This window comes from Haemorhous mexicanus, chromosome 14, assembly GCF_027477595.1.
Source record: "Haemorhous mexicanus isolate bHaeMex1 chromosome 14, bHaeMex1.pri, whole genome shotgun sequence".
Taxonomy (NCBI): domain Eukaryota; kingdom Metazoa; phylum Chordata; class Aves; order Passeriformes; family Fringillidae; genus Haemorhous; species Haemorhous mexicanus.
Genome location: NC_082354.1, coordinates 14273271 through 14290303, shown reverse-complemented (window position 1 = coordinate 14290303; position 17033 = coordinate 14273271). Strand labels below are relative to the sequence as shown.

Below are 17033 nucleotides of genomic sequence, written 5' to 3'. Positions count from 1 at the left end.
AAAATACTTCTGCAAGTAAAATAAAATTAATATTGTACCTGTTCAATTGCAGGTTTCTTCTTACTATAACTTTGTTATGGAAATTTGGATATTTCAGCTTTGAGAGTTGAGGCAAAATTCCAGCGTTGGTCTTAACTGAAGCTGGTATAGGTGCAGAGTGACTTTGTTCTGTTAATAATTTCCTACCTGCGTTAGCTCAGGCTTCCTGGGCACCTCTGTCTCCTCCCTTGAGGAAAGACATACCTGGATTTCTGGATTTGTCTGAAATCTAAGTGGTATTTCAAGAAGCTTATGTTCCTTCAGCCTTTGTGATGTACAAAGGTGTCATTGGATATGAATGCCCTGGTTGTACATTTCTGCTCTCAGAACACCTGCAGTGGGCTGCTTTTCCTCTGGCTGTTTTCACTTCTGTTTGTGTTAGAATAGATAATTCTGTTGTTCTCCACTTGGTGTTTTTTTGGGCTGGATTCCCATCCATGTGACATGCAACAGTGTACAAAAATGAGAATTTTGTCTGACTTGTCTGATCTAGAGAGTGAAAAAACAGTGAGCCTTTTTTAAGCTATTTTTTGCCAGTTGGTAATCTCTCATCGTGTTGTAGTATATCTGGTCTGTGACTTGTGTGAAAAGAGCCTCAGAGATGTATAGGATGGGGTTGAGGAAGACTTTTGTTTGCTGCTGCAGTGAAAAATTAATTCAAGACGTGGCAACAGCTGCGGGTGACAATTTGCTGAATAAGTATTGTAATCAGCATTTATCACTGAAATCACATGGGATTAAACACTTTGAGGTGATTGTTCTTGGGCACAGCCTTAGGGAGGGTTATTACCATAACACAACAAGTTGTCATGGCAATGCATGGAGAAGAGGGAGACTCTTCCTTCCTCTTTTGCATTCTGCACTCCTCTTATTAAAGGGAAGTCAGATCATTGGCAAAGTTGTAGTCTCTATTCTTAAAATATAACAGCAATTTGTACTGTTGGTCCTTCACGTTCTTGGTGAGATCACAGCACTTTACGTGTTCCTTTTGTGGATTTGCCTTTTCTGTGTAAAACTGGCCTCAACTTTCTCATGTGTGGGTGTGTTCCCTTGCTTCCCCTGAAGTTGGGCTTTTCCATGAGCTCCCAGTGCCTGTCAGGCAAGGTGAGAGCAGGGTGGTAGTGTGTGAGGACACTTCTCTTGGAGCTGTGCAGGGCACTGGGGTAATGTTGTCTTACAGGTTGTCCTGCCTGCTTTCCCTGTAACTTTTCACACCCTGCGAGGTGATTAGTGAAGGTTGATACCAAAACAAAGAAAATCTGGGGCAAGTTATACAATAAATTAGTCTCCCTGACTTGTTAATGGGTTTTTTTGTTTAGCAAAATTAATATTGGTAGCATTTCCTTTCTGTGTGATTATCTGTGAGTTGTAGCCCTGCATTTTGCTGAAGTCACCTTGGTGAAACTCAGATAAGGTGAATGGGTCTCTGCACAAATGCTCAAGTTATATGTTCTGGAGTCTAATTTATAATTAAAATTTATTTTTGAAGATCTAGTTTCAGAAGTATGTTGTAAGCATCCCTCAGTGGTTTACTTTATGCAGTTAATCCCCTTTCTCTTTCATGTCATGAAGTAATAACAGGTCTTCATAGACCTCTCCCTGCTTGGGTCTCATCAGAATATGATTCTAGCAGTGCTAATGGGCTATTACATACATGTGTGCAGCCCACAGATGCTCATGTGGTAGCAAAGAGTTTCTATTATTAAGTGTAAGTCACATATAACTTTGCAAAATAATGGAGTTTGTTTTAGAAATTATTCAATAAGTTTGATCTTTGAAACTCTATAGTGTTAAAACATAAGGTTTAATAAATGTTTTTGCAATAAAATGTTTTGCCAGGTCTCATCTCATTTGACAAGTCTTCCTTACAAGTTGAACAGCCCCCAGCTAGTTATTTAATAAAAGCATCAGTGACCTCCAGTAGAATTTTATGTATTTATTTTGGATATTTATTTCATGAGTTTCAGTTGTAGAGCTTTTCTTAATGTGAATTGATTCTTTCTCACAGTTGCTGCTGCCCAAGCCATAGCAGAAGAAAGAAGAAGCCAAAGTGGCATTAGCCCTCTTGCAGTCCAGACCTCAATAAAGACAGCAACTAAACCAGGTATAATTACAGGTCATTGCTCTTAATGAAGTGCTGGGCTCACAAGGGAGGGTTAGTAGGGATTGAAAAGAACATATTTAGAGAGAAGTTTGGTGCTCTTTCTTCAGGAGGCATCAGAGCACCTGGTACATGGTTCGTAGGTCTGATTTGATGGCAGATTTCTGGTTTTGATTGGCTCAGAGTTCAGTTGAAGTTGCCTGTCTTGTAAGCAGGGCATGACAGCAAAGATAAATGATGGTAACTGGGCAAGTTACCAGCTCACTTCCTGCTGAAATTCAAGTTTTTATACCTGCAAAGACTGCTGAAGTCTTGGTTCTGCTTAGTCTGCAAATGAGCTATCCTGCAGTGCTCTGAATTTGTAATGACAGGTGAACTATCTGTTCCCAGATGACATTTTCCTAAAATCCTGTCATTCTTGTTCATTGGAGCTAATATGAGCAAGAATGAGGATCAGGGTTGAATTTGGAATAGGGTATGTTCTCACACATCTGACTTCTTAGGTTTCCCTTAGACTGTACCTTCTGAGCCTTTAATATGATGTCTGCTTTCTCTTGCACCTGATAAAAATAGTGTTGTGAGGGAATGGAAAAGGGGAAGAGGAGGATGTTCAGCTTTCTATGAATTTTTTCAGATGGTGTCTTTAATCTCTATATAGAGTGTGCAGTGATTGGGTGGTGTGTGCATCTCTAAGGAAGTTTCATTCTCCTTTTGATAATAGACTTTTGACATTTTATTTAAATTTGAATGTTCAAAGTCATTGACAATTATGTGTCTTCAATTTTTGTTTTGACAGTGATAGATGGCTCCATGCTAAGAACAGAAGAAAGGCAAAGACTGGCCAGGGAGCGTAGAGAAGAGCGGGAAAAGCAACATGGTATTTTCATGTTTCACTTAAAATATCATTTCCTAAAATGTTTCTTTTAAAGGAATTACTGTCCCCCTTACTCCATGTTTTGTGACTTTTCATCAGCTTGCTGGGGACAAGAGACAAGGTCTGCTCTTGGTCTTGCATCAGTGTCCATCTGTGAACCTGAATGAAGAAGTTTTTGATTTGAGAGGAGAACACTGTGGAGAGTTACAGCTTGTTGAAGCTGTATGTCACTTCTGACCCTCCATTTCTTAGTGACCACCCAGCAAATTTAGCTAATTCCTTATTGAAAGCCTTAACAAAACCACTTTGGAAAACAAAACTTTTAGCTTAGAGCTCCTTCCTATAGCCCCGAAGACTGATGTTTGGAGAATGCTGATTCAGAGAAAGCCAGAAAAGATTTAGCTACTTGAATGGCTTGTTTGCCTTGAACACTGCTTCCCTTGTTTCCCAGCACACTGAAATGACTGCTGTATTGAAGTGTCAGCAGCATACACTTTATCTTAGCAGGGAATCTGAGCTAGATAACAGCTTTATGCTTTACCCAGCTTTATGCTGTTTGTGATGTGAATCAGTGCATGTGTGTGTAGCAGGAGATTAAAGGGTCGCAGTGTACCCTGCAGTGCTGGGTCTTGGGCTCCCAGCTTGTGAGGAGAGATGTCTCTCTGAGCTGTATGTTTGTTTCTCAACATAAAAGCAAAGACCCACAATAACAGGAATTATTGTGTTATCCTAATATGGGAACAGGGTAGTGTTACGATGCATATAAAATTCAGAAATATTTTGGAGGCCCTCTCTGTAGATGCTGCCTGTGCACTGTTGGTGTGATTATCTGGTCTCTTGGTTCATTTCATCTGTCTGGCCATGGAAAATACTCTGTTCATTCTAGCTTTGTGTCACAGGACCTGAGGATTCCTGTTGAACTGCACACAGCTGTTCCTTGGTAGAGGCTGCAAACAATGGTGATAGAACTATTTTGAACTCTGATGCAGGAACTGTAGGGTCTTCCCATCTTGTCATTCAATGCCTTAAATATTACTATATTTTGTTCCTTAAAAAAAAAAAAAGCTACAGCATATTTTTGATTTTTAATTTACAGCTTCCTTACAGAGACATCACTATTATGTTGATAAGAAAAGTGTATGCTTAATGTAGGGAATATACATATCCTGATATTCCTGTCTAGACAGTAAAGCCTAGTAGCAGGCAAAGTTCTAATTCCACTTCCAGCCTGGGGACAGAATTGAAGATGAGTCTGTTGTTTGTTGTCACCTCTGCAAGCTCATCTTCCTGTACATTTTCACTTCAGGTGGTAAAAATTCTGCTTGAATAGTCACTTGCTTGTAAGTTGTATTGCAATATCAATGAATGGCTAAGTTTGATATTAACTTTTTTTCTTAAAAATATTCTTACAGCTGCCAAAGAGACACAAATCCTTGAAAAGGAGAGAAAAGCAAAACTCCAGTATGAAAAACAGTTAGAAGAAAGGCAGAGAAAGCTAAAAGAAATGAAGCAAAAAGAGGAACAGCGGAGGGCAGCAGTAGAAGAAAAGAGGAAACAAAAAATAGAGGAGGAAAAGGTAACACACATCAAAGTTTCATAGTTTAAAAGAACTACATTGTTTTCCTACATTACCATGCTCTGAAGTGCTGTGAATGGGAAACTCAAAATGATGAATGTGTTAGAACATAAAAGTATTTTCTGCATACTGTGGGCTGTGTAGGCACATGTCCACCTTCCCCATAGAGCTTTGGCTGTAGCTGAGGCACTCAGGACTTCAGGAGCTTTGGCTGTTTGACCACTGTTTTTCACATGAGCAAAACCCCCACCCCATATTCCTAGATTTCCAGATACCTTCAGAGCACCTTGTAGAGTCTGTCTGTAAATCAGTGTGGGTGACAGGTCTTAGACTTATTTCTCTTATTTCTGTGTCTTGCTTCCTTGGGAGCCCTGCTGTGGCCTGAGACTCACATTCTCTTAATTCTTCTAAACCAGAATTCATTCCTGTATGATGAAAGGTGGTGGTGTTATCTGTGTATTTGTCATTTGCTGCTTTGAACTGTGTGGTGTCTGTTCTCACTGGCCTTTTCTCTGACTGCACATGGACTGGCAGAGCAGAGTTTGAGTTTGGGACTCACTCAATGGATAGAAGCAGAAATAAATACATGATGTCATTTCATCCTTTTGACAAGTAGCTCTGTTAGTGCATATTAAATATGCAAATTCTTATTATTAACTTATTATTAACTTTTTGAGCCAGGTCTTATTTAGTTAGTGTTCTAATAAGGTAGGAGCAGTAGCACAATAGCAAATACTGTGGAAAAGGGAGTAGTTCTAAAAATCTTGATGACCACTAGCCGTGGTGAGGATTCAGATACCTGTCTCCCCACTGCTCCTCAGTTATTCTGCATATCTCTGAGCTCACTATATCGAGGCCTTGAGCTCATTTCTGTCATTTATAAAGTGAAGCCTATGTCTTTAACTCTGACTGAAGAATTACTGCACTGCAGATACCTCCATGGAAATACAATCTACAGATTACATAATGTCTGGGTACTTTGGCACCTTAGGTAAACTCTAGTTCAGGTTTCTCTAACAGAGGAGAAACTAAGCTCTATATTTCAAACAAAACTTTTAGTTTTATCTTTTGTCAGTGAGCAGAATCCTCCCTTCCTTCCAGGTTTATATTGTGTGTTTTGCATGGTGACTTCTTAAGTTTGTGTTGTGAAATGGTGTTGAAAGAAGGTGAAAGTCTAGTGTCCCCAAGTGGGAGAAATGATAATGAGTTCCCTTGACATTTTACTGCACTGTATCTGCAGAAAATACTGCTTCAAAAGATCACTTGGGATATAACTATTCCAGAAGAAAAATGTGTTGTTGACACGTGTGGAAACCTGGCTGGCAAGAAAGAGTCTGTCATGGTCCATCTTTATGCACAAGAGCTAAAGCTCCCCTGCTGGCAGTTACTAGTTCTGGAGACAGCAGCAAAAGCTTCCTTCAGCCTCCTTTGTCCTGTCAGCCGTGGTTGCTGAGGCCTGAAGTTGATTGGTCTTATTTTGTAGTTTTGCCTTTATGTCTTGCTGTTTCTGCTTTCATCACATCTCTCATAATGGCAGTGTCTCGTAAGACCTGGGTCATTGTTTTTACAGTTCTTTGAAAATACAAATAACTTTATACTTGGTATTTTATAATGGAGAATTTTTATCCCCTTTTAGAAATAACTTCATGATATAAATAGTTTCAAGGGTAACAGACTACTTTTACTCAGTTTGGGGTTCATCCCTGTTTAGAAAATAAGTAGTGCTGTTTACTGGTGGCTATTTTAAGTAAAGAGTAGAATAGATTATCTGTGCTTTAGCTCGACCTAATCATGTTTGCAGTGTTTTGAAGCTATTAATTGCCTCCAACATTCTTTGCATGATAATTTTTATAACAACATCCTGGTAAAACAGATTATAAATCATACTGGGGGCGGGGGGTGTCTATATTTTGTTTCGTGGCATGGCTGTGGTTAGCAGTTAAGGCTTCATGGAGGTGTTGTTTGGTAGGAGCGCTATGAAGCAGTTCTGCATCGCACCTTGGAACGGAGTCAGCGGCTGGAAACACGACAGAAGAGATGGTCTTGGGGGGGGTCTGTAACTCCAGACTCAGAAGGCAAAACAGGTAAGCAGCACTGGTTTTAGCAGGACTGAAATCATGGAATATTTTGTGTGAGCACTGGCAGATGGAGCACTATTCATAGGGACCTGGGTGTCCTTTCCTATCTGGGATCTTAAAGCAGGATCTGTGGGGTAGCTCCTGGAAAGTGGCATATCTGTACTTGCCCTGAAATGCTTCTCGGACTCACAGCTATTTCTGACCTTGGGAAGAGCTGGAGAGAAGCTCCATGGGAAATACAACATGAGACAGCACTGCCAACCCTCAAACATCAGCTAAGGGGAATTATGATCTGTAATATTTAGATAATTCAGAGTCCTTCAAATGCAGTTCATGTAATGAAATGCTAAGACTAGCACTCCATTACATGAACCAAACTCCGTTTTGGTCATGAAACCAAAAGTGCCCAGTTGTACTCTAATATCACATTGAAAATGTTTTAAATACACCCTTGGAGTTTTGGAATGCTGACTGATTATTTGAGTGCCCAGTAATGGGTAAGGAGATGCAGTGGACAGTCGAAGCTTCTTGGAACATGAATTCTATTCTGGATTAGGTGATGCATTTTAACAGTCTTTAATTTGAACTGAGATAATTTGCTGTTTCACAATTACTGTTTCTGCTTGTAAACATTCTGAAATCAGACCAGCAAATAAAGATTGCAGTGGAAGGGATCTCTTAATGCACTGCCTAACAACCAATAAATAACATTAGTTGTTGGCCAGGAGTAAAATAAATCAAAAAATGCTTCAGTTCAGCCTATCCTCTACATTGGTGGAATTGTACTGGGTGTGGTACCATCATTTTCTGTCAGCTTGAGTGTGTGTTTGTAACATGTTTGAAAGTGCTTTGGTATTAGTTGCCATTATTATATGCAGCATCCCCATTTTTTGGTAACTTGCATTTTTTTGCTATGTGACCTCATTACTTAGCTTACAAACCTTCTTCTTCTACAGAACAACAGAGCACTGATGAAGGTGGAACTGGTGGTATAGATTTCTAAAATTTTCTTTTTCTGTTATTTTACACTCACTACTAACCTTTCAAGCTTGAGTTCTTCTCAGCTAAGGAAAACCATCTTCTTTAGATCTTTTCCTGGATCTTGGCCAGCTGTGCAACAAATGTGATCCCTAAGTAGAAGGCAGCCCCCCTCATTTTGGCTATCCCTCCCAGCTAATTCAACTACAGCTTAAGTCATGGCATGCTGAGGGAATTTTCAAGGAAAGGCTATGTACATTTGGGTTTTTAAAGAGGTCTGGATACAGCAGAGGGAGAAGAGGAATTTCTGTGGGCAAGTATTTGAACAAAAATAAGTTCAGTGGTGTAAGGTTTGGAGGGTTTAAGGGCAGTTTCAGACTGTTGCATTGCTTTGCAAAAAGGACATGGTAGGTCTTGGTTTGTTTCCTTCTTGCTTTGGTTTACCAGCAGTTGAAGTAACATTTGCAAAATCAAATGATATTTTAGTGAAACTTTGTGAAAGGGAATAGGTTTCTTGAGCAGTTTGATACTTTTCCCATGAAGGGTGTTGCAAAATCAAAGCTGTCCCAATTACCTAAAGATAATTCTATACATGAAATGTGTTTTCATTGGATTTCTGGCACTTTTCAGTGCACAGACTGGGCCATTCATAGAAATGCTTTGGATCACTGATACATATGTTTAATAAGCAAAATTATTTCTTGTAGCTAGATTGAAGTGAAAACTCTCAGCTGAGACCCAGCTGAGTCTGAATTCTGGCACTCTGTGCGTGCCCACAACGTTACTAATGCAGTGCAGCTGTCTGTGACACAGACAAGTGAGACTTGAAAGTGAGGTCTGACTGAGTATGGTTTAACTACTCTGGCAACACAGCAGAAGCATGTGTATTTTAGTTAACTTTTCTCCTCCCTTGCCCTGCACATCATGAGTCCCTAATTTTCTCCAAAATCAGCCAGTTTGGCTGGGCTGGTTTATCTGCTTTACATGTGTTCCTTGGATTCACAGGTAAATCCATTCACTGTATCTCACACTACCAAATAGCATTTAACTTGAAACTGGGAAATCACATTTGCCTTACATGTTTAAGAAAGCACTGGGTTTTATTCTACTGACAAACACAAAATAATGTTCTTTGCTCTCTCCTGATTTGTGTGAGGAAATGAGCCTTGTCTGTCCTTTCCATTGTGGAGGAAGATCTCCAGTGCTGCTGAAGCACATTTAAGATAAAATATCTTCCAACACAAATGCTCCTGGTACAATAATAAGTGCTTAAACTGTGATTTATGCATCATAAACTAACTATGCAGATAGTTCAGCAGCAGTAGATCAATTTGGATAACTTGGCACCAGTCTGGAAAAAAATTGCTGTGGAGATAAACAGGTAATGCAATGTCCTAGTCCAACCCTTGTGCACCCACATTGTTTTAAAATTGTGTTTGATTTTATGTTAATGTTTCAAACATGAAGCTATGATTTGTGGGGTGGATAATGTGGAACCATGACTGGTTTTACATTTCTCATATTTATTCCTATTTCAGGATAGTTCTTTTTAACTTTGAGAACTCATTACTTTATTATTAAAAATCTACCTAAGCCATGTGGGATACTTAAGTCCAGCCGGCTTTCTAAAAAAATCCTTTTATGGTCCATTTTGCTTTATATTTGTATATTTTCTGGAAGGACAAAATTACCTTTTCTTTTTACTCTGAAAAATGACACCATATGAGCTCTAGTCCATTCCATCATTGTGGCTGAATAGTACATCTTCTCTAACTGCTTGTCTGGAGCAAATTTCAATGCAATATTATATTTCCACTGTCAAATTCTGTGGCAGATTTGGGATTAAAGCCCCATTTCTTGAAGTGAGAACCATTTGGGTTTAAATATTTTAGGACAAAAGGCATTCTTGTCTATTGTAGTGCTGTGCAAAAAAAAAAAAAATGCAGAATCAGATATGTCTTCCATGAACTGGGTGTGTCAACAGTAATATTTAGGAACATTAAGTGGCAGAGCAGACGTTTTGGGTGATAGTGTGCTCTGGAAAGTGAAGCCCATGTAATAGAACATTTCCCCAGCCATCAGCAGTTCTGTGGGATGTTGAGTGTGATTCATGAGACCACAGCAGGGATCCCACTGATGGAGAAATGTAAAAATGGATGAAAGCCCCAGAGTCAAGTGTTACATTAATGGCATTGCTGTCAGTGCTGAGATGAAGCAGGCAGGGAGTGGGTCTGCCAAGAGAAATGGCCAGGCTGTGCAATAAAGCATCCTTGCTGACAGTCCTGCTAAAGGGGGTGTTTTAGTGGTGCCTCCTGAGCAGAACAAGAGGTTCAGGTGCATCAAGACTGGAGACCTGCTATTAGAATAGAAATGGGGCTGCCAGAGCCTCTCCTTGCTAAATAAAGAGCTTCCTTGTCCGAGTAGAAATTTGGAAGGAAGTGAGAGACAGCTGATCTTATTTCCTGTAGCCTAATGTTATCCAGCCTCAGTCAATGCTGCAGCACCCTCTCTCAATGAAATCCTGTGAGGGTTGAAAGCTCCTCACTCTGAGTGATTTTCTTAAGATCCCATGTTTCCCAGCTCCTTGCCCAGTTCCAAATCTTGCTGCATGGCAGACATATGCTTTCTTCAGCTCTGCTGCTGCAGTTTGCTTTCCCTCTTCCATTAGAAGAATAGAGAAGTTGGTGTCACATGGGCTGTGTGCTTCTTGCATTTCAAGCCCCTTGATTGAGGCAGGAATATCCTGCCTGTCTTCTAAAGCTTTTTTTCTAGAGAGAGGAACTTTAAAGTGTGCAGATTTTGTTCTGTGAATGAGGTAGGGAAGAAGTTGAGGCCATCTGATCATGCAAATGTATTGATTGAAAAAGCATTGACCTCTGTACCTGGGTCCCAGTAGGTGATAGACCGAATCTCAGATTTCATCCAAGTGCTGAGGTGCTAAATTGAGCCAAGAGAAATTTATGTGAAGTGTCTCTGTGATGTTTGGAGGCCTTGGACTCAGTTGAGTTCAGGCAGGAGCCAGGATTTCCTTTAAAGAGCAGACACTAGAGGGTAGCCTTCCCCTTCAAAAGCACCCGAGTACACAAATTATGATCTTCCTCATTTTCGTATATAAAACCTCTTAAGGCTGTTTAGTTATCCCAGTTCTCAGACTCCATTCATAAATTGCCCCCTTTTTTCTTCTTCTTCTTCTTCTTCTTCTTCTTCTTCTTCTTTTTGTTATATTGGGAAAGTATGCACTAAGCTCAGATCTTAATTTCTAAACTAGATTCAGTAGATCTCCCTCTTATCCCATGGGGATTTTGCCCTTTTTCACTGTCCCAAGAGCTTCCCATAGGGCTGTCCATAGGAATCCTTATGTCCTGGCTCTGGCTATAAGGGGCTGTTGTAGCATGCTGGCAAAGGGAAAAGATGTTGCCTCTGTGGTGAGTAGTGCTGCTGTGTCCTTTGGTATTTATGCACTAATGAGTTCAGATTAATCATCTTTGCTGTGCAGTGTGTCAGTGAAATTGATTATTTGTATGAGATGTTTAGAATTTCGTGTGTTTGTTGTGCTGGTCTGCACCACTCTGTGTACATTCATGTTTTCTGCTTACTGAGTTTCTGTAGCAACAGGTACATGCTTTTCCAAGGCTTTCACATGCTGGAGTGTTCATCCTGAAAGTACATTATTTGAAATTAAAAAGCAGGTATTTATCTGGCTTGTAACAAATTTGCAGTTCTGCCACATGAGATGTGATTTTTATGCATGTATATGTATCTGTATACGCATACAAAAAAAATATTAATGCCTCGTGGCAGGTTTTTTTCTGAAAAATTGCAGATTTCATAGGAAACATTAAATGAAGAGTAGCTTTTAGAGAAAAATTGGCAATTTCTAAAATACAGCAACCTTTGTGAAGCAATCAGAAATAGGAATGCTTTCTTGCCTTTCCTTAGGACTTGGTTTTATTCCTCCAAAATAATTTGGTTTGGTTTGGATTTTTTAACTAGTGATTAAACAACTGTTCTGACATACCTATGTGGCAGGAATGAAGAAAGAAATTTTCCAGATTTTTGTTGTTATTTTCTGTGTCTTGCCAGTCTGATAACAGCAGACAACGTCAGTAGCTTTTGTCTTTACAAGTTAGGGGCACGGGGTTTAAAAATCCCTTTTTTTGCACACATATGCATAAATCCTGGCATGACTCCACTAAACTCTGCCTGCTCTGGGCCTGTCCCAGCTGGTGCTAATGGTATTAAGCCTGTTGAACAGAAAACAAAATTTTGTTTTTGCTATCAAACAAAAGTGGAAATAGCTTTCAGGATGTAATACTTGGAGAGTGAGCTCTCAGCAAGGTGTGAAAGGCTCAGTATGAGGGCAGGTTCTGAAGTTATCACTTCTCTCCACAGCCAGCAAACGCTCGCCCTCCACAGCCAGCCTCAAACAGGCAGAGGCTGCCGTGAGCAAAGGCCTGTCCTCATCATCTGCAGCTCTGTTGAATGCCTCAGATCGAAGTAAGTGGGGGTGTGTGGCTGCTGGGAGCAGGGCACTGCTCAGCTATGCCTGGGGAGGAGACAGGAGGTGGAATGAAAACTCCTCCCTCCTCCCCTGCTGTGTGACTCACTTCGTATTTTGATCTCAGATGCATTTCATGCAATTTGTTAATCCAGCCTGACTGGTCAGGGCTTTGACCCAGTTGATGTGATCTCTGTTAGAGGAGAAGAACAATGGTAAAAACTGCTGGTTTTTTTTATTTTTGATTTCTGTCATTCTTTTACTAAAGTCAAATCTTGGTGACTGATTCACAGATAATTTCCCATCATCTCTATGAATTTGCATGCCTTAATTCATACCCTAAAAATTCAGCAAAATAGAAACAGTACAAAAATAAAGTTTGCCTTGTTCTGTTAGACAGCTTCAGTCATTTGATTGCCAGTGGGAAGGAAAAAAAATTTTGCCAAGGAATTGTCCTAATATACTTGTTAAGATAAATAAAAACTATTTGTAGGAGCACATATTTTGGCTTGTTTTAGCATGAGATTTTGTTATGTGGAATCTTCCCAGAGTTTCATATGAAGCTGCCTATATCGCAAATATGGAGGATTTTGCTTCTGCTTTTTTGTGGGTCTAAAATGATGAATAAGCTAAAAGCTGTTTAATACAAAAGCAGATTCAGCTAGGTATGTGCTACAGTGTTCTGCCAATCTGCAGCCTCTGATCAAGCAAACTGAGCTAAAAGAATCCCTGACACAGACACAGCTAAAGGTGATTTTGCTGGTTCATGTTGGAAGGTGATGCAGCAGAAAAATTTGTGCTCATCCCCTGTGTGCCTGGTGGGGAAAGCAGTGAATGTATTTATACTGGCAGGGGCTCTGAGTCACTGGAGGCTGCTTGTGATTTTAAATTATATTTATATATTATGTGTCTGCAGGGTTCAGCTCTGGATATGAGTCAGAAGCAGGGTTGTAAAGCACAAATTAAACCTCTTACAAAGGAAGTCACTAATTATCAACTAATTGGGATTGCTTTCAAACTTATTGTCATACCCTGAAATCCTTTGTGAATCCTTAGTTGCTTTGAAGAAAATATTCTCTAGTGGCCTAAAATACAAAAAGTTTGGACTCCAAGTGGTCTGTGTGGTCAGGATGTAGAGGGTGACTTGGAGTGATCCTGTGCTCTCAGTCTGACACTCAGGGAGTACTAATGGGGAAATTCACAGGGCATTAAATACAGCCACAGAATGAACCAGATTGCTTCTGTTGTGCATGTGTGCCTGGGAGGGTGAAGGAGCAGGATGTGGAAATGAGAAAATGATGCTTGTCCTGGATCAGTGGAGTATCTCCACTTAACACTGTGTTCTGTGTTAATTCTAGGCTCACTCATAGAGAATGTGAGCAATTGTCTTTTAAAATTCTCATGTATTTTAAAGGTGTACAAAGATGGCCTCAGTAGGTCAAACAAGAATTTGTTGTGGCTAACATTCTGCTGCTCTGATCAGAAACATGCAGAAATAAAAGAAATAATGCTTTACATAAAGTGGTTCTTCCCTGATCCAGTTTTTCTGCTTCTGAAGAATTCAATATTATAAAGCAACTTAATCATTGCTCTCTTAGGGAAGGCGGGCAGGTGTTGGAGGGGACCTCTGGGCTTTTCAGCATAATTAATCCATGCACTTTCACTTCCAGGTACCACAAAGAGAAGTGCCTCATTAAACAGACTGAGTAACAAAGTCCCTCCACATTCCCAGCAGTCAGCACCCAAAGGTTCGCAGGTGGAACAGAAAGGTGCTAGAAACCAGTTTGTTTTGAGAATTGGGAGGCAGTAAATGGGATATTCAAAGATAAATTTAAACCATATCCCAGTTCCTTTATAAATGTTTTCACTGAGGCATTTATGCAGTCTGTGCACTGTGGCATAAATATCATTATGCACATTGCAGTGCCAGATATTGGGTAACTGTCTAGAATTCCTCTGAAAAGTGTAAGGGTGGGGGGAAAGTAGACAAATGGTAGCCAAACCATTTAACTCATGAGAAAATAGTGCTTCATAATGATACATTGATGGTTTTAGCTGAATAGTAAAAGCAAAGCATGGGATGGCAATTTAGAAAATCATATCTTGTGAAAAATAATCTTCCTTACGCTTGGTCTCTAGGAGGAACAGAAAAGAAGAGGAGCACATCTTTGAGTAGAATGAGTAGTAAACCCCAATCCTCTCCAGAGCTAGAAAAAGTGAAAAAGGAAGAAAAACCAGGTGGTTGTTTCATAAAACTGAATATTTTTTTAAAAGCCTTTGAAGTTTGGATAGGCTTGATTTCATTAGTTTCCTAGGTTCTTAAATTTCTAGGACTTTTTAATGGCTTTTTAGTTACCCAGTGTTAAAGATAAAATGGTAAAAGTTAAGTTAAATTTTTACTTCTGGACAGAAAAAGAAATCCTCTAAGTAGGCCTTTGCCTTTATTAAATGGCGCTGCAAGCAGATAGCAACATGTGTCTGCTTAAGAAAGCAATCTTTCTTTTGAGAGCTGTTTGAGAGCTGGTAGATTGAAGGGTCAGAAACTGTAAAAATGTCACTGATCTGTTCACTTCTTAGTTAAATCTTACCTTTGCTTTTTTAAGTTCTGTTTCATTATTCAGTTGAAAAGCAACTTCTCTGTTCCTGCTGCTGGAGTAAACCATGTGCATGCAGAAAAGAAACCTGTTCTCACTTCAGTCTCTTTTGGTCTGTGTATTCCCCACTAGGTTACAAATAACTTCTTTCCTGGAACTCCTCCTAAACCTGAGGAATAGCACCTTGTCTAACATGTTTTTCCCTCTGAGTTAACAATTCTGAAACTTTCCTTTTTAGCAGCTGTTGCCAACAGTTGAAATTATTTCTGTTTCAGAATCTTTCCTGAGAGAATGTTGGGTGCTGTCCATGTGAATCTATGTGTGCAGGCGATGCTTGACCATAACTGCTGGCTTTGACTTGCAAGCCTTCTGTTTATTATGTCAAAACAGCCTTTCCTGCAATCTAGAGAATGTAGCTCTGAAGAGCTCAGTCAAAAACATCTCATACTTTGACTGGATTCAGCATTCACCTCTGTTGTACACGTGCCAGTCTCTGCACATTAAAATGACTTGCACTAAGCAAGGCAGCAAGAAGTGCAACATAAGAGATTGCAGTGTTTAACCCTTCTGTGCTTTTCGTTTGGAATTCCCCCTCTGTGACTTCAGTATTGTTCTTCCAAAACCATTAGGATTTGCAACAATGCTCAGTCTTCCTTTGCTTTGTACTGCTTGTGTTTTCCATGATATGATTTCATGTTGGATCCTTTTTGGTTTGTTCCTGTCATCCAGCTCGTCGCTCCCAGCTCAGTCCCCTGGACAGTAGCGTAATCAGCCGCCTCCTCGCCCCCACACAGGCCTCCCTAGCTAGGAGTAAAAGTGCTGCTACCTTGGCTGATGGACAGGACCCCTCAGGTAACAGGAGGGCACCAAAGCCTCAAAGTCTTACACAGTTGCTCTTCAAGCAAGAACTTAGATGGTAGCTGCTAACTGTGCTACACTTCTGTCTGAATCAGACAGTTAAACGTGGTTGTGTGTAATTTTACTTACCCAGTATTTTCTGTGGTCATTAATACCCAATTCATATGCTATGTTGCATGTTTACTTTTCAAAACCATATAATAATATTGGCTTTTAAACTCCAGTGCTGGTTTACTTGCTCTGCAGAGAACCAGATGCTGGTGTTCATTCTGGAGATTTTGTGTGTGGTTTTTTTAACTGACAGAGATCTGCATTTCTACCCTCAACTCAATGTGAGACATTCTGGTTAGAGCAGTACTAGGTAATGAAAAGAAAAAAAAAAAAAACCAATACAAGCAAATCTATAATATCAAAGTGCAAAACTTAAATTTCCTTAGGGGAAGAAACTCTTGCAGGAACATGACAAGAGGGTTACCTGGCGATAAGTACAGGGAACCCTGAGCTGGCTTTGTTCAGCTGATAGGAGAAGACAAAATATAATAGAAGAGAGAAACCTGGCTGACTCAAGCAGTTTTTTGTTGGTCCAGACTGACCTGATATGTCCACACCAGGGCTCAGTTTACTAGAGCAGGAATTTGCAGGAATTAGCCTCCCTAGCTGCATCCCACATGTCCTGGAATTTTTACTGGTTAGTTAATAATGCCCCAGTAAACGCATCTCTGGAACCAATGGGGAGTCCTTTTTCTTCTTTTACCTTACAATTTGTGCTCCCAGTTTTGCTTGTTTCTTCTTTAGTATGAAATCACATCTTTATTTTTTATCTTACACCATTTCACTTGATCCTTGTCAGTAACGGTGACATTTCCACACTGTTCCTCTTGTCTAATAATCATTATTTATTTTTTGGTTTGTAGTCAGTAGTCATATTTTTACACACCTGTTGTATGTGCTGCTTTTATTTTACCATGAATAGTTCAGTTCATGTCATGTGGGGAAATGCCATCTTTTTTTCTGTTACTGTTAGCACATGACACTCCCTATTGCTGAATTAAAGATACATTTTTATAAGTTTATTTAGAGGTACTTTTTTCAAGTCAGTTGAAAAGTACCTGTGCTTTAACACAACCTATGCACAAACAGAATGCAGGTCTCCATTTACAGATGCTGTAAATACAAAAATAAAATGTATTTTCCATAAAGTTACAAAAATAAGTGCTGCATTTGTCACAATTTATTTGAATTATAGAAGAATCCAATATATAGCTTTAGAATATTTATGCATCTATCTGTCTGTGATCGTGTTAGTAAAAAAGTAATAAGATAAAATTTTTTCCAATATCTTATATGTGAAGAGATTGACATTTCAGGTAGGAAAGGTATCACAGTTAAATAGTTGACCTTTTGATAGATTTCTTTTACACCACCTTTGAAAAGAAG

The 17033-nt window shown here is 39.6% G+C and overlaps 1 protein-coding gene across 1 annotated transcript in view; it reads left to right on the top strand.

Moving 5' to 3' along the window:
• Positions 1–17033, top strand: part of MAP7D3 (MAP7 domain containing 3) — a 42572-nt gene that overhangs the window by 10853 nt on the left and 14686 nt on the right. Inside the window, exons 2-10 of the mRNA XM_059859682.1 lie at positions 2048–2143; positions 2937–3017; positions 4427–4590; positions 6560–6674; positions 7625–7657; positions 12039–12143; positions 13815–13913; positions 14284–14382; positions 15468–15590. Of these exons, the coding sequence (XP_059715665.1) occupies positions 2048–2143; positions 2937–3017; positions 4427–4590; positions 6560–6674; positions 7625–7657; positions 12039–12143; positions 13815–13913; positions 14284–14382; positions 15468–15590 (915 nt within the window). The remainder of the gene's footprint in view (positions 1–2047; positions 2144–2936; positions 3018–4426; positions 4591–6559; positions 6675–7624; positions 7658–12038; positions 12144–13814; positions 13914–14283; positions 14383–15467; positions 15591–17033) is intronic.